Source organism: Megalobrama amblycephala, linkage group LG14, assembly GCF_018812025.1.
Source record: "Megalobrama amblycephala isolate DHTTF-2021 linkage group LG14, ASM1881202v1, whole genome shotgun sequence".
In the NCBI taxonomy this organism is placed as follows: Eukaryota; Metazoa; Chordata; class Actinopteri; order Cypriniformes; family Xenocyprididae; genus Megalobrama; species Megalobrama amblycephala.
In genome coordinates this window covers 14,352,629-14,373,205 of record NC_063057.1, presented here as the reverse complement: position 1 = coordinate 14,373,205, position 20,577 = coordinate 14,352,629, and the positions used below count along the sequence as shown (strand labels likewise).

The following is a 20,577-nucleotide window of genomic DNA, read 5'->3' as shown; positions in this document are numbered from 1 at the left end:
TATTAAATCCCCTACTACACAGTGCAGGCCTGTGCTGCTCAAATTGATCGTGCAAGTAAATGGATTTTGCTTCAGTGGGTTTGCACGAATACTGGTGCATGCTAAGCACTTCTTTTGGTGCCTCTTAAAGCTATATAAAACAGGCTGCAAATAGTAGATATTTTTGCCCACCCGTTAAACGTCACAATTAATCAAACAAAGTGAGATTAGTGGTTAAACAAGTCAGTGAGAGTGAAACAAAATGCATATGTGCCATTTGTTATTAATTTGAATTGCTTGACAGTCCTAGTCCTTAACAAATTAATGCTGGATTTTTTATTTCATGTGACTCAGCAGGAATATGATTATATCGAGCTGCCGAGAAAGAGAATTAGTATGGAAAAAGAGGTTGAGGCCTGTAATAACATCCCACCGAACATGAAGAAGGCACTTGTATGCCACTTCCTAATAGGTTAGCAGGTTTTCTGCAGTGCGCTGCATCTCTGTACATAGGTAGTGAGCACAGGTCTTAGTTTTAGCACCGAGTCCTGGCGCAGAGCAGAATGGAGGCCTTTTCTCCTCTCAGCATTGCACTAACAGTGGAGCCTTACAGAGGGCCCATTGTGAGCTGGGGCCCTGCAGATCCCTACATGAAAGCAGAGTACGCCTCACGCTCACCTCAGGAAAAGGAAGACAAATATCTCATACTTAGGACTGAATTACTTATGTGTCTCTTTGGGAAACAAAAAAGAAAGATGGTTGTAAGGGATTAAAGGATTTTCGCAGTTGGGGGTCTGTCAGCGTGCAAATTGTGTGTCTGTTCAGTGTGTGTGTATGTGTGTGTGTGTGTGTGAGATGCAGTGTGGTATGGGGTGGGCGCTGCTGTAGATGTGACCAAAACTCAATTTCTCCCTTTTCTCAGTCTCACTTCTTACCTTCACACACACAGGCAGGTAGGGCAAACAGGTCTGCGAGTGTGTGCACACGTTCACGTCACACACACAGAAACATCCACACACAGATACACACTCGCCTTCTCACCGTGAGTGACCTGTTGCCATTGGCCAGGCCCACCAACCCTCTGCCTGTCCGATCTGAAGAACAGGACCATTTGGGAAAGGAGGAGAAAGAGGTAAGGGTTCTTCTGTATGTTCTTCTAAATGCTGGTGCTGTGCTTTAGAGCAGGGATTGGACCCAAGGGCTTCCCCTTCTGCTTCTTAGCCTCAGTGGTACTTGGCCACTGAGGCTAAGCTAAAAAAGCTAAAAATGCACCTCAATGACTCTACTGAGGTTTTCATTTTTTTTTTTTTTTTTTTTTTTTGGTCTTGTATATGACTGGCTTTATGATTTTAATATTTGGGTGCACACCATGGTATTTCTTAATCTTTTTGTAATTCTTGTAACAATAATGCACATTTGCGAAGCCAAAAGGCTCAAATACACACGACCGACTTTATTGAGACTTCTCTCTATGATCTTGATGAATGTTCTTATAATATTGACAGTGATTTACAACAATTTTAAGTGGGCTGTGTGTTAATGATGGCAATTCATCCGTGCTCTTTATATTGGTCAGTTTTCCATTCCTTGGATTTTTGGGGTTCACTTTGGGTGTGATGATGTTTCTGCTTGATTTTTGAGAGGATAGTTGATTTTGTTAAGCTTTACAAAAAAACATATAAGATTTTTTGCAGAAAATGTAATGGGAGACTTTTGATATCTGATATATTGTTAATGTGTTCAAGGTCAAAGGCCATATTACACAAACTTCCCGTTTTAAATCTTCAAATCTGATAAGTTATAACGGAAATTGCCAGGGTTACTAAAAAGATAAGAAATGTCTTTAATATGTGTTTACTTAGGCTACAGTGCTTGTATATTTTAGCATTTTGAATTATTGGAAGAAAATAAGTCGTACATTTGGCGATATTGGCTGCACCACTTGAAGAAGAAATAGTAGAATCAATGAGCATGTGGAATGCTGTTGGTTAGAGCCAAAAACAACATTGGGATAGTTAGTTCTCACACACATACTCGCACGGGGTCTACACACTGCAAACACTGCCGGGAGTTTGTAAAAGCCGAGCTCTGTGTTCAGTATAGTCCCTCTTTGAGCATTTCCCTGCTGAAGCTGTCATGCATTGGTACACTAAAGCTTTACTGAGAGACTTTTTTTTCTTTCGTAGATACGGACTGAACTAGTTTGCGTCTCTAATCGATATCGCCGCTATATAATCTCTATTCATGATGTGATGAGATGGCATGTGTTGATTGGCTGTCAGAAACCCACAGGGAACTGATTCATGTTTAAAAATGTAGTGGTTTCTAGAGAGCAGCTATGCACCAAAATAGCCTTTCACTGAGAGTTACGTGGATTTGTCTGTATGAAAGAGAGAGAGAGAAATAGAGAGAGATCGTAACTCACTGCCATGCTGTCCACAAACCTCGGTGGAATTTCGAACTTGAGTGTAGAGACACACACTCATAAAGGAGCTCTGTCAGAGTTCTCCCTCTCTTTCTCTCTCTTGCTTCTCTCTCCGTCTCACCCTGAGGACCAGAACTTGGTCTGCCCATCAAGTGCACCCTTCTCTTCTTCCACTCCAGCTGGTCATTGCTTTCCTATGTGCCTCTTATCTTTCATAAGAAATGTATATAACACTACTGTTAAAGAAAAAAACACAAAAAAAAACATTATATATTAAACATTAGAAAGAATACAAAGCAATTGAGATTAAGAAGATGAGGATAAGAAAGTGTATGAGAACTGATAATACTTAAATATTTCACAAATCTTTATCATAGACACCATTAAAAATGTAGAGTTTTGGACATTGTTAATAAGAATTATAGGGCCATGTAGAATCTGCTCCCACAGAAGTCAGCTGAAAGAACCAAAGGATCCAATCAGCAGAGTTTTCCACCAAAAGCAGCACAGAACAGAAGATGGAAAAAAGGTCTGCAGATTCTCTCTGAGCCAGCTGATGACTAGCTGTGAAAATAACCATGTTTTATTGTCTATATGTTAGCATAAATTTGCAATAGATAATTTACCCACATTCTTTAAGTTTTCAGGGGGTTCTTCATGGAATTGTGTATAACCTTTATTCAGAGATATAAAGAACAAAAAAAAAAAAAAAAACTTTTTTTCACAATGTGTGCCTTTTTTCAACAACAAAAAAATGCTTTATATGTCATAATTATGTTTAAAAAGAAACCTTTTATGATGTCAGCCATCTCACCTCTGACCTTTCAACTTTAACACACAAAGCAGTCACTGAGGGGATTCAAGATGGCTGCTGGGTTAGGTGTTGGCTTCTTGGCCCTTGTAAGTGAGCTAAAGTCTTTAAAGGATTAGTTCATTTTGAAATGAAAATTAGCCCAACCTTTACTCACCCTCAAGCCATCCTAGGTGTATATGACTTTCTTCTTTCTGATGAACATAATTGCAGAAATATTAATAAATATCCTGACGCATCTGAGCTTTATAGGGTTCAATGAGTATGAGCTGAACAAAGTGCATCCATCCATCATAAATATGTGCTACACACGGCTCTGGAGTGTTAATAAAGGCCTTTTGTGCCTTTATTGCGTTTGTGTAAAATAAATATCCATATTTCAAGTCAAATATTGAGCTTCCGCCAGACCGCCTTCCATATTCAAGTTACGAAGAAAGTGTAAACTGACGTCACGCCAATTACGTTTTTTACAGGTGAGAGGTTTAAACTTTCTGCGTACGTTGAATACGGAAGGTGGTCTGGCAGAAGCTCGATATTTGACTTCACAACTTGTTTAAATATGGATATTTTTTTACACAAATGCATCGCTTCGCTTCAGAAGGCCTTTATTAACACTCTGGAGCCGTGTGGAGTACACGTTTATGATGGATGGATGTGGATGGAAGCACTTTGTTCAGCTCATACTCATTGAACCCTATCACTGCCATTATAAAGCTCGGATGTGTCAGGATATTTATTAATATTTCTCCGAATGTCTTTGTCAGAAACAAGAAAGTCATATACAACTAGTATGGCTTGAGAGTGAGTAAAGCTTGGGCTAATTTTCATTTCAATGTGAACTAATCCTTTAAAGGCTTATATTTCAGTATTACGGGCTGTCTAACACCCTGTTAATGAACACTTCTCCAACCTTACAAAACTCAAATGTCTTTATTCCTATGGCACAGAACTATGCAGAGGTGGTAACAATAGACTACTGATTGGATGTTATTTATTCATCTTTGCTGTCATATCTATACCTATATATATATATATATATATATATATATATATATATATATATATATATATATACCCAAAAAGGAGCAACTTTTTAAGTGATGTGTAGAAGTGAGCCAGAAATCCTTGTTTTTTAAAAAGTATTCTGTTCAAACTATCCTCTGTCCCCTGTTTATTACTTTGTCGCTCTTCTACATGAGCATTTTAAGATCTCACCAGACTTTAATCCATCTGATTCTATGTGTAGCAGGAAGATGGTAACGCTGAGGTTGATGTGGGGACTCCTGGTCCTGTGTGTGGTGGCAGCCTCTCCCCCCAGATACGCTCGGCAAGCAGAACTAGATAAATATGACAACAACAACGTGGATTTAGACCTAAATGTGGATGCCGACGATGCCTATGACTATTATGATGCAATTGATGAACCACAGGTAAGAGACTCATTCAAGGTTTCATAAATCATCCTGATATGTTAATGTGGGCAGCCAAATGTCAATATGCTCATGTTGTGACCTCAGTAGCAGGGATTTTGGGTTGACCCTATTTTCCATAAATGAGCTTTGCATTAGCACCTGAACTCAAGCAAGTAAAATATCTTCAATTACATGTCACATGTAAGGATTTTGGATCAAGTCTTATTTATATCTGGACCCTGATTAAGATTCCTCTCTTTGCATATTAATTAGCTTCCTCGAGCCTGTTGAGATGGCTAATGCTCAAGCATTAGGCTCAGTTTGAATTGTCATGCAGGAATGTATTGCAGCAGTTTTGCTTCAGGGTGTTTGACAACTTTTCATTTGCTTTGCTGATCCAAATGTTCCTGGAGATAATCATATCCAGCTATGTCAGTCTTTGGTTTATGATTTTCATTTAGAAACTGGTTTTAACCCAGCTGCTGTGCTTCAGGGTCGGTCACTGAGGGCATGTGGGCCTGTATTTACTCATCCTCTCTGATTGCAGATCAGTTTTTCGGCCGTGCATACTAAAGTTAGTCCCTTCTCGGTGATGTGTAATCCATAAGATACATCATTTTCAGTTTATTGCTTTTTTACGATACAAAGCTGTCAAAGTAAATTTGTGAGATACTTCATCATTTGCATTCAAAGATTGTTTTTGTTCTTGTATTTCAATGTATTTTGTTTAAAAAAATGCTCATGGACAGGCATACTGCTGCAGCAAAGTTCAGTGTGTCAGACTGATTTATATTTCTTTCTTTAATATAACAAATACTTCTCATAGACAACATATCATTTGTATGATGGACAAACCAGATGTTGTTGAACGTGAAATGTTCTCAACTGAATTTTCCACTGGCACAACCTTGTTGAATGAGAGGCAGACACTGGCATTTTTCTGTACTGTTCTGTAAGGTCACTCATAATCAATAGTTGTACAACACTAGCCATACTTGTTTGCCAGATTATTTCACTTAAGTGACCCTTTTGGCTGGATACACATTCACATCACTAATAGTTGCTCTGGTATTAAAATACTTAATTATACCCATCTTTACATGCTTTATTAAATTAAATGTTGATGTTACAACATTTCTGGCCAATAAACTGATCAATGTTTGCTTGCCAGAAGTTGAGCTGCAGGTATGAAGTAATTTATTCAGTAATAACTATGATATAACAATGAGAACAACAACCAGTTTATCATCTTTGGCATGGAAAAAAGATAGGCTAAAACTATGCTTGACTGGCACAAGCCAATATGGATTTTTAGAAGAATCACATCAAAGCCAAAATACTTAACTTGATCCTGATGTGAATGTTATGTAGTTAAACCCACAACCAAAAGCACACTTGTGAGTTACAACACATTTTCCTTGTGTAATGTGCTTAGTTTTCAGCTCTTTAGGATATTATAAATAATTTGGGCAAATATTTATTGTTTCTCCTCATGTGGAGAGTTTTCTTTACAGATTCAGAACTGAAGCTGATTAAAACTGCTGCTACAATGTATAACTGAGTGCATCTCAAGACTCAGTAGTTTGGCTCTTGGGCTAAGTTTCTTCTTTTTTGCACAGTTTTAAGTTGAAGTTACTTATAAATGTAAGAGTGCTTGTAAGTTTCTGTGGTGCATGCCTTTCTGCATTTGTCTGTGTAAAAGCATGTATGAACAAGGACATATAAGGTGTATTTTACACTCTCAATAGAGTTGCTGTTGAAAAGTTGCTGCTGATTCTATGTGAATCTTGGGCTCTTAAAGTCGAACTTTTTATAGGTTTCTGAAAAAGCATAAAGGCATATAATGCATAGTTGCATGCAGTGCTAGTTACATCTATGCTTAATAAATTATTACTTTTTCCTATATTTCCACCATCATCTTCAGTCCCAGCTGATGAAAATATAGAATTAGCTTTCAGTTGAACCTAATGACCCCTTAGTGAGTTGAAACAGTATAAAACAAACTGTTGCATTGTTAAACTTCCACAACAGAAGGATTTAAAAAAAAACAAAAAACTTTCAGACATACACAACACTTAGATGTAAATTCCCTCATTAAATCATCTTCTACCCTTTTCTTTATTTTTTGAGTAAAGAACAAAATGCTGACAGGCTTGTGAGTCACATGCCTGGCTGTTGTAGAAAAGATTTTTGTTAGGGTTTCTAGAAAACTCTCATGCATTCTGGTATCTGAAATGAGTCAATGCCACTGTTTATTGCTGTGCACGTTGTTGATTTATTTCAGCCATCCTTTTAGCCTTTGGCTTTGCATATTTGACTAGTTTGGTGTATGAAAAGCAAGCATATTCTAAGCAAGGCTCTTGAAGACTTGTTGTTTTACAGGCTCTCATCATAAGTAGGTTTTGGCCATTTGTCTTCACACATGTTGAAAGAATTGATAGTGCAATCCCTTTTTAATAGAGTAACCATTCTACAGCTTAATAATGGTATTTTTATTTATTTAGTTTTAGTATGTTCAAGTTGACCATACTGTAAGACAAATGAGACACCGTCTCTGGAGTTAATACAACACTCTGGAAAGAAAATGTGCAGAAATATGGATTTTTCTGCTACCATGTATGTCTTGGTTCCACATGGACCATTTCTTGAGAATAGCAGCTGCTTGCAGATGAGACTGTGAATGGTTTTACAGCTCCCCACTCTGGATTGTAGCGGAATCGAATACAAAAAGCTGAGAGAACTGTCAACATCACAACATATGCAGAGTAAATTTTCTGAGATGAATAGAATAGGTTTTTAAAAATCAGCACATCAATATGATCTGTAATTTGTCTCACACCTTACAACAATTAGCAATTGTAAGGAAGAGGGTGAATTTGAAAGCTTTGACTGAATAGGCCTGATACCCAGTGAAAAGCCCATTACTCTTTCAAAGGGACAGCCTTTTGCTGAGTCACGCCTCCTATTGAACCTCTGAATTGTTTCTGTTACAATCAAATGTGTCTGCAAGACTTAATGCTTTAGTAGATTACACAGATGTCTAATGTAAAAATTGTTTGTACTTGGGATATCAGTACAGTTTTAAATCAATTCGGTATAGTTCTACAGGACGTTGGTCCTCCATGAGCGGGATTGAACACCCAATCCCGCTCATGGAGGGCCAACGTCCTGCAGACTTCAGCTCCTTAAGACCTTGATTAGCACATTCAGTTGTGTTTAATTAGAGCTAGAGCTAGACTCTGCAGATTGGTGGCCCTACAGGAGCAGTATTGGGTACCTTAACAGACTGAGATAATCATGTACTTGTTTTCAACAGTCTTTTTAACCCAGCACTTTCTGTCAGTTCTGTAATCATCAGCAGTCTGAGAAAGCCATGTTTTGGTTTGTAATATGACAAAAATTAGTACAGTGTACTGATCTGAACTCTTCTTGCAGATCGAGATTGGCACCTTGGGCCCTGATGAGGACATTGATCCTTCACATGGTGCCTCATTGGAGGAGGAAGAAGAGGAGGAGAATGTGGAGCATGAAGAACAAGAAGAACGGAGGACAGTTGAGGGGAGAGAACACAAGGAATTGCCCAGAAAGCCTCAGCTTATTCCATCAGGCTCTGGAGAGTCAGGGACTCTGATGGGCCCTAGTGCTCAGGGAGGTCTGTACCATGCATGTACAAATGCACACACTACTAATTGTCATGACTAGCCTGCCAACCATCATGCTTTTGTTCCATTTAACTAGCAATACGATTGGTTAAATGAGTTTTAATAATTCTTTAACTTTTTATGTGCATCATTCTTATGCTGTTTATGTGCATCATATCCAGTAAAACACTCATAGTCTTTACTGAACCAGTCCATATGGTTCTAAGTGTAATTCTAATTCTAATAAATGTTCTAACACCTAACCTTGTCTTGAACAAGAGGAGGAGCTTCGTCTGACGCCCATTGACATCCTTCAGATTTCCGGGTACATTTCCGGTTCTGGTGACTTGGGCTCTGGAGCCTCTGGAGACTTGCTCAATGAAAAAGCTTCCGGTTCTGGAGAGCCTTTGGGCTCTGGAGGTTCTGGGGCCTCTGGTGACATTTCAGGATCTGTGGACTCAGGAGACCTTGGTTCTGGAGTCTCTGGGCTTTCTGGTTCAGGCATAATATTAATTTCAGGTGGAGGTCAGTACTCAGGACTTTGGTTTGCTTGATATATTTATGCTGTCAGAAAGAAATGTGCAAACATTGTACCTTTAGGGGTACAACAGGTTGTTACTGGTACGGTACCCTTTAAGGTATAACTTTTGTACCTTTGACAATATTGTACCTTATCTATGCATACAAGGTGCATATTAGTACCCTAGGAATAGTAATATGTACCCTTAAGGTACTACTATTAATCTTTTAGGGGTAAATAAGGTACAAATATGTCTCTTCAATGGTACTCCACCTGTGACAAACTGTTGTACCCCAAAAGGTACAATTATTTCACACTTTTTTGTAAGTGTAGCTTAAGAGGGTCCTTGATTACTTCAGCATAGTATTTTTTTCTGTGGGTGAGTTGGTGTCCAATATATGGTCTATACCTGTTAGACCTTAGTGGGGAGGTTTAAAACAAGTTTTAAAACAAGTTTTAAAGCAAGTAACCATGTTCTGTAATTCAACACAACAATTTAACTTTTTTTTGTATTGGTTAAAATCTTGATCCCAAATGGCTACCTCATCATCATTGCCAGCATTGCTGTCAAGCTGTTATCTCTCAATTGCTTATGAGGAGGCTAATTTCTTTCTTGCCACCCCACCTTGTCTCTTACAAGAGGAGGAGCTCCACCTGATGCTTGAAAATCTTCCACACGAGGCCTCTGGGGATTTTGGGGAGTCTGGAATCTCTTGGGTGTCCTCTGGGTTACCTGAGATGTCAGGGGAGCCTGTGGCCTCTGGGGAACCTGAGGTATCTGGAGAGCCTGTGGCCTCTGGGTTACCTGAGGAATCAGGGGAGCCTTTGGTCTCTGGAGTACCTGATGTGTCAGGAGAATCTGGGGTATCTGAGGTCTCAGGAGAACCTGGGGTCTTTGAGCTACCTGAGTTGTCAGGAGAGTCTGGGGTACCTGAGGTATCAGGAGTGCCTGGGGCCTCTGGGGTACCTGACATGTCAGGAGAGTCTGGGCTCTCTGGGGTACCTGAGGTATTCGGAGAGTCTGGGACCTCTGGGGTGCCTGGGGTGTATGGAGAGTCTGGCATCTCTGGGGTGCCTGAAGAGTCTGGAGAGTCTGGGATCTCTGGGGTGCCTGAGGTCTTTAAAAAGCCTGAGACCTTTGAAGGGTTTGAAGAGTCTGGTGTACCTGAGGAGACTGGAGAGCCTGTGGACTCTTTGGAGTCAGGAGAGTCTGGGGTGACTGAGGCCCCAGACGTCACCACTGACCTATTAATTCCTGACTTAGATGAAGGTCAGTACCATAATATCAATACCTTGCACTTTTATGACACAAATCTGAGCGTGTTGGCTATTTTTTAGGTTCAAGGATAGTTTAGATGAACAAGTAATATAATCACTACTGAACTTATTGTCGCACTCATCAATACTAGACTTCAAGCATTTTCTACAAATGTTATTCCCACTGGGAAACCGATTTAACTGGCTGATATTGGTTAACTGTGTGTTCATTTGCTTTGGTGTGCATTATAACAATAATAATGCATTATAACTTCTCAATGTCAATATAACTCTCTGTCTGTCCTGTTCCATTGTTCATCTGTCCATGTGCTAATCTGTCTTCTAACACCTTAATGTTATTGTGTTTAACAAGAGGAGGAGATACTCCTAACAACCCCGACCACTCCCCTGGAGGGGACTGGGGGTGATATAGGGTCAGGGATACCTGAAATTGAAACAGATATTGACACAGATACAACAGGTCAGTATTTCACTTGTATAATGTGTTAACTGATGAAGTTCTGTTGTTTGCCAGAGATCACTATTTATTTGTGTAAAATATTATACTGCAGGAGTGTGCAATCTTGCTCCTGGAAGGCCACCTTCCTGCAGAGTTTAGCTTCAAAATACTTGCCCGGAAGTTTCTAGTGATCCTGAAGACCTTGATTAGTTCAGGTGTGTTTGAGGATGGAGCTAATATCTGCACTAAGGTGGCCCTTAGGAAGTAAGATCCCTGCATACTGTTTGCAGCACATGTTCATGTGACTTTGTCACACATTGTGGCTTTCCAGTCTCTTAATGACTGATACAAAAGTGCAAAAACTCTTTGCTCTGTGTATCCAAACAGGCTGCTGCTGGCATGTGCATCAGTACAGTTTCTGTGTTTTAATATGTGTTTGTGTTTGTCTTCTGAATGCCGGTGGTAAGGTATGGCTACCTGTATGCTGTGCACCTGTCTGGTCGGATCTGTGTATTGTGATGACCTTAAGCTGGACCGTGTTCCTCCCCTCTCCAAAGAAACCACTCATTTCTATGCCCGCTACAATAAAATCGCCAGGATCAGCAAGTCTGACTTTGCCAACTTGAGTATGTGTTTCATCAATGGGAAAATCAAACCGTTTTAATGATGTCAAAATGAAATCAAAATGAATCAAATTGAGCCCTGCCCTACATTTTTTTCTAGTTGAATATCTAGTTTAATTCAATAATGCTTCACAATACAGAAGTAAATGGGTTGTAAATAGCAATTCCTGTTTATTTGAGGCCTAGAGTTCATATAGACAGCAGTTTGTCTAAAAATCTTAAGTAATATTTCATAGCCTGACCTGATAGCGTTAGCACAATTTGACATCTTTAGCTTGATGCTAAACTATGAATTTAATGTTTTAATGAATTTCACTGAATGGCTTTTTTGTCTTTTGATGTCATAAAGATAAATTAAAGAAGATAGATCTGACTAGCAACGGCATTTCCAGGATTGATGATGATGCTTTCTTTGGCCTTCCTGCTCTGGAAGAGTTGATATTACGAGAGAACAGTATTAGACAACTTCCTGCTCTGCCACCCTCCATGACTCTTATTGATGCCTGTCACAACCAGCTGGGTAACACTGGCATCCAGAGAGAAGCTTTCAAGGTGAGAGAAGCAATAAGATTCAAAACGGAGTTTAATAAAGCATAGCCTTTAGCACATTCTTTACTGAACGGTGTTCCTTGAACCTGTGATAGCCTACTGTTGTGCAAGTAGACCTGAGGGAACATCTTAAAGTTTGTTTAAATTAGACAAAATCCAGACAGCAGAAAAGATGATGATGGTTCTATGGGAATTGCTGCTATAGCTTATACTGAGAGCTGTTGAATGTACCTTAGCTAATTTTGCTTGACAGGATTGACATCAACTTATGTTTTCTGTTTTCAGGACATGCCAGGGCTACTTTACCTATACTTGACTGACAACAACATAGACCACATCCCAGTTCCCTTGCCTGACAGTCTGCGCTCCCTGCACCTACAGGTACCTGTACTCCCACCTCACTAGTGCCACACTGTGGACATCTATGGCACTTGCCACCTAACTGAAATATTAACATTTATGTGTACATTTTTGTGAAACTTGCTAAAGTTATTATCAATGGCAGAGAAAACAATAACCTAAACCAAGCATTAATTTATTGTCAATCTTTCTGGTGATCCACATAGTAAAATTATGAAGTATCACACAAAATTTAAACATTAAGTAAAAAAAAAAAATACATCATAAAATGTATGTACCTGCACGGTACATCTAAAACATTCTCTGTTTTATCATTCAGAATAACAATATCCAGATGATGCACGAGGACACCTTCTGCAATCCGCATGACTTAAATTACATTCGCAATGCTCTGGAGGATGTTCGCCTGGATGGTAATCCCATCAACCTCAGCAGAACCCCACAGGCCTACATATGTTTGCCACGTATCCCCATTGGTGCCCTTATTTAAGCCGAAAAAACGCACACTCAAATGCACACGTACAAAACTCACATGTATGCACATGCATCAAAACTCCTCTGTGCGTACCTCTCTCTTTTTTTTTTTTACTTTGGGCTCAAGCAAACACTTGGATATGAATGGCTGTCTTTAAAGGAGGTTGGCATAAATAAATAAACTCACACTCTCACAGGAGTTCTGGTGGACACTTCCAACTCTACGCTGCTTGTGTTTCTAACTTTTTACACAGTACATACTTTTCATAATGTAGGTTTGTAATCGTATCTGGATTGATGACATCTCACCTTATAAACAATCTCTTTTAGAGAAACAGAGAACCAAGCATAACTCTGAAAGTTTTTTTTTTATTTATCAAATACTAATGAACCTATCAGAAAAAACAAGATGTCATTAATTTACAAATGCAAATCTGAACACGACGAAAACTCTCATTTTGTGTGTTGTACTTGTTGCCTGTTCGGGGCTAGCTGCAATAGCCAGCCCAAATTGTTTAAATATGTTTGTATTGTAAATGAAATATTGTTAATATTCATATAGAATTTAACAAATGTTTATCATAATTAGCATAAACTAATTGAAGCTGGCGCTCACTGAACTTCTTGAAAGGTAAATTGACTAATGCAATAAAAGCATTCTATCAATGAATTTGTTGTAAAGTCTGTACTGTAATATAAATATATATAAGCTGATTTGTTTTTTAAAATTTTTTTTTCCCTCCAATGTTACAAGAACTGCAATATTTTGGTCTATCACATCAGAAGCTGTTGTTATGACCAGTGGCCTTCAAAATGAAAACTGTTGTATTGGCTGAGGGGTTTGAGAATGATTGGGGGGATTGGGGGGAATGGGGGGGGGGGGGGGGGTAAATATTAGCTCAGCATTGTGTTTTGTATGGAAATATTCACACCTGAATAAAGATTTCTGATGACCTCTCCAAAACAGAGGTGGCTTAACGTTTTCATTGTTAGCTTGTAAAGTCTTCAAAGGCATGAAACCAACACATAGCGCTTCAAAGTGCTCTTTTAAACAATAGCTACTAACATTACAAAATCAATCACTGTAACACAGAACAATCCACTTCCGGCAACAGTAAACGGTTTTACTTCAAACAGAAGGTGTACAAAAATAATAACATATACATAATGGGTCCCGTTCAGAACAGTCAGTTATGTTTTAGAAGTTCTCAATGAGCTTTTCAAACAGGTTGAGGAATTTCTGCCTCCTCTCTAAGGAAGCCGGTTCCATCACTAAGGGAATAGAGGTGTCAGTTCCTTCTGAATTATCGTTCAGATTAGCCGGCTGCTCCCCCTTCTCCATCCCACGCTGCTGCTCTAGGACGGCACGCTCTCGTTCAAGCTTTGCCCTTTCTCTGTCAAGAATCGCTCTTTCCTTTTCCAGCTGAGCTCGGATGTACTCCACAGAGGCCCTATCTCTCTCCACAGCGGCTTTCTCTCTCTCTAGAGACGCCCTGTCTCGGTCCAATGCTGCAAGTTCACGCTCCACTCCTGCTCTTTCTCGGTCTAAAACCATCTTCTCCCGCTCCAGGACCATCCTCTCGTATTCAATAGCAGCTTTATCGCTCTCCAGGATGGCCCTCTCGTGCTCCATCTCATCCCTGTCTCTGTCCAGGTCTGCCCTGTCTCGCCCCATTTCTTCAGACATCATGTCATCCTCTTCGACAAACAGCTCGATCTCGCTTCTGTTCGGCTCACGCGCCCTTTTGCTCCTCCTACGCGTGGTGTTGTTCGGCCGATACTCGCTGTCATCGCCCACAGAAGAAGTGTCTAGGGTGACTTCGCTTCCCGCGAGTCTACCCTCCATGGCGTCATCCATGAGGGAGAACCACGGCCAGTTAGTGGGGTTCACCGAGACGCCAGGTGGGGGATTCTTCATTTCCTGATACGCACAATCACAGACACAAACAGTTTGTGAGAACGCAGATCATGCAGATTAGAGCATGCTTATTTATGTGTTAAAAGAATTATAAAACATAATATGAACAAATACATTTAATGACAATTACGTTCTGATGTTTATATTTATTAAAATTTCTTTTAGTTAATTTTGTGTATAACTTTAATTCATGTTATGTGTATATGTATATAATACATTCATGCTTTTACCATACATTTTAAATAGTTATTGAGCTGTTTACTATATATATCATTGGTCATACTTAAATGTAATGACATTCTGATGTATAATAATTAAATGCCATTAATTAAAAATTACACACAAAATTATATATGCAGAGCACTGAAAGGTTCATGAAGTCCTCATTACGAGCTAATGATTTGCATAAGGTGTGCTAAATATGGGCAAGATCCAAAATGCACAGTGCTGGGGGTTTGAGAAGCACTGAACACTCATAACCTGGCATTATCATACCTTATATTTCATCTTAAGGTTTTCCCATTTTCTCCTGGCCTGGCTGGCAGAAATTTCCCTTTGCAGACCCAGCTCTTTCAATATGGCCCTATAGCACAGATTACAAAAGTTGCAGATTTTAAACACTGACTGCTGCAGGCTGCTAGCATAAAAAATTACTGTATACTTATTTATTGGTGCAAAGACATGAATGGGTGAGTATGCATGTGGGTATCGTTTTACCTATAAGCCAGAGTTGAAGAATTTCTCTTTCCAGTGAAAAGTGAGTCGTTGGTCACACGCAACTTCACGAATCTAACAAATTCTTCATTTGACACTTGAAACACACACACATATAGACACATGCAGAATTTCAGATATTAATATAGGTAGGACACGTGATTTGTGTAATACATGCATCCAATTTACCTGGCCAGCTCAATGCTAAACTGCTAAAATTGGACAGTTAATTAAATGCATTAGGACTTTAAATGCATAAAATTAATTGCTACTCACTCTTATAAATGAATTCTGCATGATCTGGGCCATCCTTAATGTCCTCAGAGGGACTCTGTACAGTATAAAGTTCGTGGTCCATACTTGCGTCTGTTGTCTTTGAGTCATCAAGTGTGCTACTCATGGCGCTAGTGCACAAGCGAAGGGCACTAGAAGAGAAAATGGAGGGTTACGTTTATTCCTTCTGCTGTTGATTCATGGCGGTCCGAGTCTACATACCGCCACCTATTGGACTGCTGTGATATCACAATGTAAAAAGTCAGGAAAAGTGAGTATTAAAAGAACAGGAAAATATGTATAAATTAGTATAAACCTTTAAAAATACGTGAAACCTATACATTTTTTGCTGATACTATACATCGCACATTGTTGCAGCAACTATAAAGTACAACAGTATGTTATTTTATTGCACAAATATACTTTATGTTTTATAATCTCAACGAAAGCATTTATATTCTACCTTTCAGGATGTGCTTCTTTACAAACAATTAAATGACTTTCAAAATCGTTTCTTCGTAAAACTGTAGTTTCGCAGTAGGGACAGTGATAATGTAGCGATGGTCGACAGTCAAATCCACATCTGTGAATGGAGAAACCTACAGCATAAAAATGGTATATTATGAAAATACTGCGTACCAAAGCCTATATTTATATAAGCTATTCAAACACACTAGATGTACGCACCCTCGTGGAAAACTGCCCTGTTAAAATGTCTTGTCATATGCAGTTTTAATTTGTCATTTCTGGTCGATTTAAATACACTTTCAGAGCAAAAGTGGCAGTGGAAACCACTGCAGCACGTCGTGCATTTATGTAAGGAGAATCGTTATATGTCTAAAAGAAAAACAAGACTACAAATTAATCCTCGAGTAACTTCGATTCCCAGTCGACAGTTCAATAAAGGGATTTTTTTTAGAGTTGTTTCAGTAATACTGACCAGAATAGTGACAAATATGAACTGAGACACTTCCAATGTCATATTTGAAATACACTTCCACTTTTTGAGTTGAGAAACACGATTATATGCATTTAACAGTTCTGCTGCCTATGTTCTTGTGCGATGTATTATTGCATCTTGTTAACTAAAGCACCACAGTGTGTTTATTTATAAATTAATTGAGCACAATCATTCCATCATATGAACGCAAAAAGCATCCCGTTTTGTGTCAGCTGTCGTGGTCTCAAACCCGCCTATGTCTACTCGATGAGCAGCTTATAGTGTCGAGATCTGATGTTGCACATTTTCCCATTAATGTCTCATATAATGTCAAATTTGAATCGACAAAAGAAGCGCAATAAGCTCGATACTCACTAAAATATGACCCGACGTGCTGTCTTTCATTTTTACATTGTCGCTTGTCATATTTACAAACTCGCGTCCCGAAACTGTTGGACTAAAACTGCTGGCGGTGCTGTTACTGTAAATGGCGGTGCATTAATGTAAATACGCCCTTTGATACGGACAATCCCGAGAAGTCACTTTACTTAATAAAGGAATGTTTTTTGTATTTATGGTCAAAAGAACAAAACCTCGGATATTTCCTAAAGAAAAGATTGATGCAAGTAAAGATGTATTTCACAGATTCATTTTATTTTTCTTAAGTCTCTCCAATACAAAGATGGCAGCAGAGAGCAGGATCAAACTGAGGTCTATGTCACGGGAGTGCCGCCATTTTGGTGAGGTCAACAAAGTAACTCATTTTACGCGATTTTAACTGCAAAATTAAATGTTTTGATGATGTTCTTTGATATGTTTTCCCACAACATATGCATTTTTATTATTTGACCAGTTCAATACGCGCTGATTTGGAACAAAAGACTCGAAAATGGTTTCGAAACGCCATTTAGGTAGTGATCAAAAGCGTCCATCACTATTTTGTAGACTACTTTAGTTGGCGTTCACTACAAACATATATCTTTTTGTTTTTACAGTTACCGACTGTCGCAGAACTTTTAATTGTTTGAACTCGAGCACAGCAGAAATGACCTAATGTAAATGATTAACAGAACAAAATACAAGCTTATCTCACAGAAAGCGTTTAAAAACCTGGGTAGTGGAACGGAAAAAACAAGGTCATGGTGTTATAAAATTAACGTGCATGTGTTGGATGGTTTGTATATATTTTGTTTGTGTGTTTATAAAATTCCCGATGGCTTTTCTTCCATGTTTGAATATGTTGCAATGTTCTTGTGATGGGGAGTCGACTCCAAAAGAGTCGATACTTCGACTCTGAATAGCCCCAGAGTCGGGGTCGACTCCAGCACAGGAATCGACTCTCGGTGTCGACTCTGTTGCTGTGTCCGGAATCGCTCACTTGTTTACTAATCCATATTCTACATAATGCATTGCAGTTAAGTGCATAATGTCTATGGTTAAGTGCACTAAGCAAGGAGTGAACGACTTTAGTTCGTAATTATACATACCTCCGTGTCAGCTTTAGTGTTGATGGCAGCTTATATTATTGCAATAAATATAGATTTGATTTTCCATAGTTTGTTCATTAAACTAACCATACATGAAAATAACAAAAAAAACTCAGATCAACAATAAACACATTAATAAGTGTACATTACTATATGCATTTTTATGTATTGTATTAATTTTAGTATCTTTAACTCTGTGAGATGAATTCATTAAATAATCCCTGCTTTCTCGTTTATTTAATTCTAACATAACATTCGACCACAGATGTTTTTCGTGACTTTTCACTCGGTAAAATTAGGTATCGGAAATTAGCAACATTGATCGGCTACTCATCAAGTCATCTCTAAATTGGACTAACTTGGACAGTCTCGCTAAACGTGTGTTGTTTTAATGAGGGGATTTTAAGGCTTCGCGTCGGGAAAAATAAATTAACTGTGTAAGGACTGCCATCTTGGCATATTTATGACCCTTTTTTGATGTACAGTAAATGGAGTCGAGGAGTCGATTCCACCGACTCCTACAGTGGGAGTCGGAGTCGACTCCAAAAAAACAGGAATCGAACACCCCTAGTTTTGCTGAAAAGATCCTACTGGGGCACTATTGTGTTCATATCTATGGTCTGATCACCGCCGAAGAAGACGAGATGAAAGCTGATTCGTTGAAAACGAAAAACGTCACTTCCGCAAGTTTCTTAAGTACGTAAGACACACGTTCCTTAGCCACGTTTGTCATTCGTTTTGGAGCGTTGGAGAGTGGAGAGTCAACAGCAACAGCCGATTTTAAAAATCTTTTTAAAATCTTTTTTTGTTCAACTTTACGGTTATATTTCAATCACTCGGTGCTTTTTGTATCGCCACATTTGGGTTAACCAAAGACTGTGTTTTGTTTTTTGGTAATGTGTCTTGAAGTCATGAAAATGAAAGAAAACTACCCGAAGGACACCGAGACCGCGCCTGTTCATAAGAAGAAATGGTCAAAATCAAAGAGGAAGACGTTTCTGCGAGCAAAAATCAGCGAAAAGAGGCGACGGGTCCGCGCCTGGTCTACCAAGAGACGACAGTTTTGTTCGGGCCGTGTTGACGGTTACGTTACAGCTACGAGGAATCAAAGTTACGTACCAGCGGTTGCCATGGCACCAAGAAACACAACACAGTATTTAATGGACCTGGAGTACGCTGAACGATTAGATGTTTCGTTTGAGACATGCGATGTAAGCCATGATTTCTCAATGCAGATTCATGTCCCATTTGATGAGAGCGTTTTCTCACTGTCGGACTCTGATTACGACAGATCGTTGGACTTTCAACAGCGAGACTTCGAGGACGTGTTCTTCAGGAATGAAATCTGACGTATTTCCGAAACCCGACTTGATTTCGTCGGAACAAGACGACCGGGCAGCTGTGAAACCATAGACAGTAATATGTGCGTGAAATACCAATGGTTTTATTGTTAGCCCTTTTTAAATGTGTGATAGTATCGAACAATGTTTTATTGAAGCCAAGACATTCAACAGAATTCTTTGAGTTGTATGTTACGAGTTGAATTTGGTTTCATTTGTCGGCTCTCCTTGTCTCACAGCATTGCGCAGACTCCAACTCAGGGAGGCGGAACGCTCTGCGTCACAGCTGCGTGATGACGTGTACGCCACGCCCCGCCTCCAGTACGGCCACCACCACGTGGCCAGCAGGTAAACTCGCTCCACCCTTTGTGTATGCGGTGTTAGAGCGTTGCAGTAACCTGATGTCGCAGTGTAATTTGTGAACAAATGTGCATGCATTGTTCTTCCTACGGATGCATGTGTGTTTTGAGAGACTTTTACAGGTTGCTGATCCTCCTCGACGGATCTCAGCTGTCTGTGCAACCCACCCCAGAGCCTTGGGACAAAGCCACATGGCTGCCTGGTCATCGCTGCTGGGTAAATGTGGTAACTGTTTGAATGTCAAATCACACAAGTGCACTCAGATCTTCATCTCATGTGATATGATCTTATTTTGTGAGAACTTTTGTAAATATTGATTGTATTAATTATCAATAATTGTATTAACTATTAAAACATATGTCTGACTCTCATGTTGTTTCTTGTTTATTCATTGTATGAGATATATTTAAGAAAATGAAGAGATACGCAAAGACTGCGTACACATCTGCTTGACGACAATAATACAATACTTAAAATAACAGTAAAGCCTATATAGCAAACTAATTTTTTTCATAAAGGTTTTAGTTGGATATTAACACACAAAGGCCTAATGTTGGGATACCTGCTGCGGATTTCAGGAATATGTGATTAGGAGTTAATGGACCCAAAATGTATGTAGAACAGTGGTTTTCAGCTAGTGTACTGATAGAGACCCAAAAGTATTAAACTGACAAAAATGTGTAGAACATGTAAAATGACTCTTATCTGTTCTCTAAACCACTTATTTTTAACATACTGTACTTCTGGAATCATAAAATGAATTTTTTTGAAATACAATAAATTGTGTAAGTGACAGAGTTAAAGGTACAGTAAGTGATTTCTGAGAAATGCTGTTAAAAGTGGATCTGACAGAGCAACAAAACACACTTGTAGCCAATCAGCAGTAAGGGGCGTGTATACACATTAGGGGGGGAGTTGCTTGTGTTGCATAGAATGTTTGTGAATTTGGGGGCGGAGCTATCAAGATAGGGATGTGAATTATTTTTTTTATTTATTTATTTTTTTTGGGTAGAGGTATGTTTGTTTTGGGGACG

General features: G+C 39.1%; 2 protein-coding genes and 1 long non-coding RNA gene across 9 annotated transcripts; 2 read left to right on the top strand and 1 right to left on the bottom strand.

Moving 5' to 3' along the window:
- The first annotated feature begins 747 nt into the window (after nucleotides 1-747).
- Nucleotides 748-13,181, top strand: epyc (epiphycan). Of its 2 annotated transcripts, XM_048155484.1 has the most exons (10): nucleotides 748-1,111; nucleotides 4,462-4,645; nucleotides 8,063-8,279; nucleotides 8,548-8,793; nucleotides 9,429-10,058; nucleotides 10,419-10,526; nucleotides 10,973-11,131; nucleotides 11,478-11,680; nucleotides 11,963-12,058; nucleotides 12,357-13,181. In XM_048155484.1, the coding sequence occupies exons 2-10, from the start codon at nucleotides 4,469-4,471 to the stop codon at nucleotides 12,525-12,527; spliced, it is 2,007 nt and encodes a 668-aa protein (XP_048011441.1). In that variant the 5' UTR covers nucleotides 748-1,111; nucleotides 4,462-4,468; the 3' UTR covers nucleotides 12,528-13,181. The 2 variants fall into 2 exon arrangements, with proteins under 2 accessions (XP_048011441.1, XP_048011445.1); XM_048155488.1 differs by lacking the exons at nucleotides 8,548-8,793; nucleotides 9,429-10,058; nucleotides 10,419-10,526 and having other exon boundaries at nucleotides 795-1,111.
- Nucleotides 13,182-13,542: 361 nt separating this feature from the next.
- On the bottom strand, nucleotides 13,543-17,024 carry si:dkeyp-38g8.5 (uncharacterized protein LOC568385 homolog). 6 transcript variants are annotated; one of them, XM_048155489.1, is made up of 7 exons: nucleotides 16,357-17,024; nucleotides 16,104-16,253; nucleotides 15,880-16,015; nucleotides 15,420-15,568; nucleotides 15,147-15,240; nucleotides 14,925-15,012; nucleotides 13,543-14,432 (listed from the first exon to the last, which is right to left on the bottom strand). In XM_048155489.1, the coding sequence occupies exons 2-7, from the start codon at nucleotides 16,138-16,140 to the stop codon at nucleotides 13,710-13,712; spliced, it is 1,227 nt and encodes a 408-aa protein (XP_048011446.1). In that variant the 5' UTR covers nucleotides 16,141-16,253; nucleotides 16,357-17,024; the 3' UTR covers nucleotides 13,543-13,709. The 6 variants fall into 6 exon arrangements, with proteins under 6 accessions (XP_048011446.1, XP_048011447.1, XP_048011448.1 ...); XM_048155490.1 differs by having other exon boundaries at nucleotides 16,732-17,024; XM_048155491.1 differs by lacking the exon at nucleotides 16,104-16,253 and having other exon boundaries at nucleotides 16,732-17,019.
- Nucleotides 17,025-17,327: 303 nt separating this feature from the next.
- Nucleotides 17,328-19,914, top strand: LOC125245053. The gene is made up of 2 exons (XR_007179430.1): nucleotides 17,328-19,266; nucleotides 19,423-19,914. It is a non-coding gene; the product is annotated as an uncharacterized LOC125245053 (long non-coding RNA).
- Nucleotides 19,915-20,577: the final 663 nt, after the last annotated feature.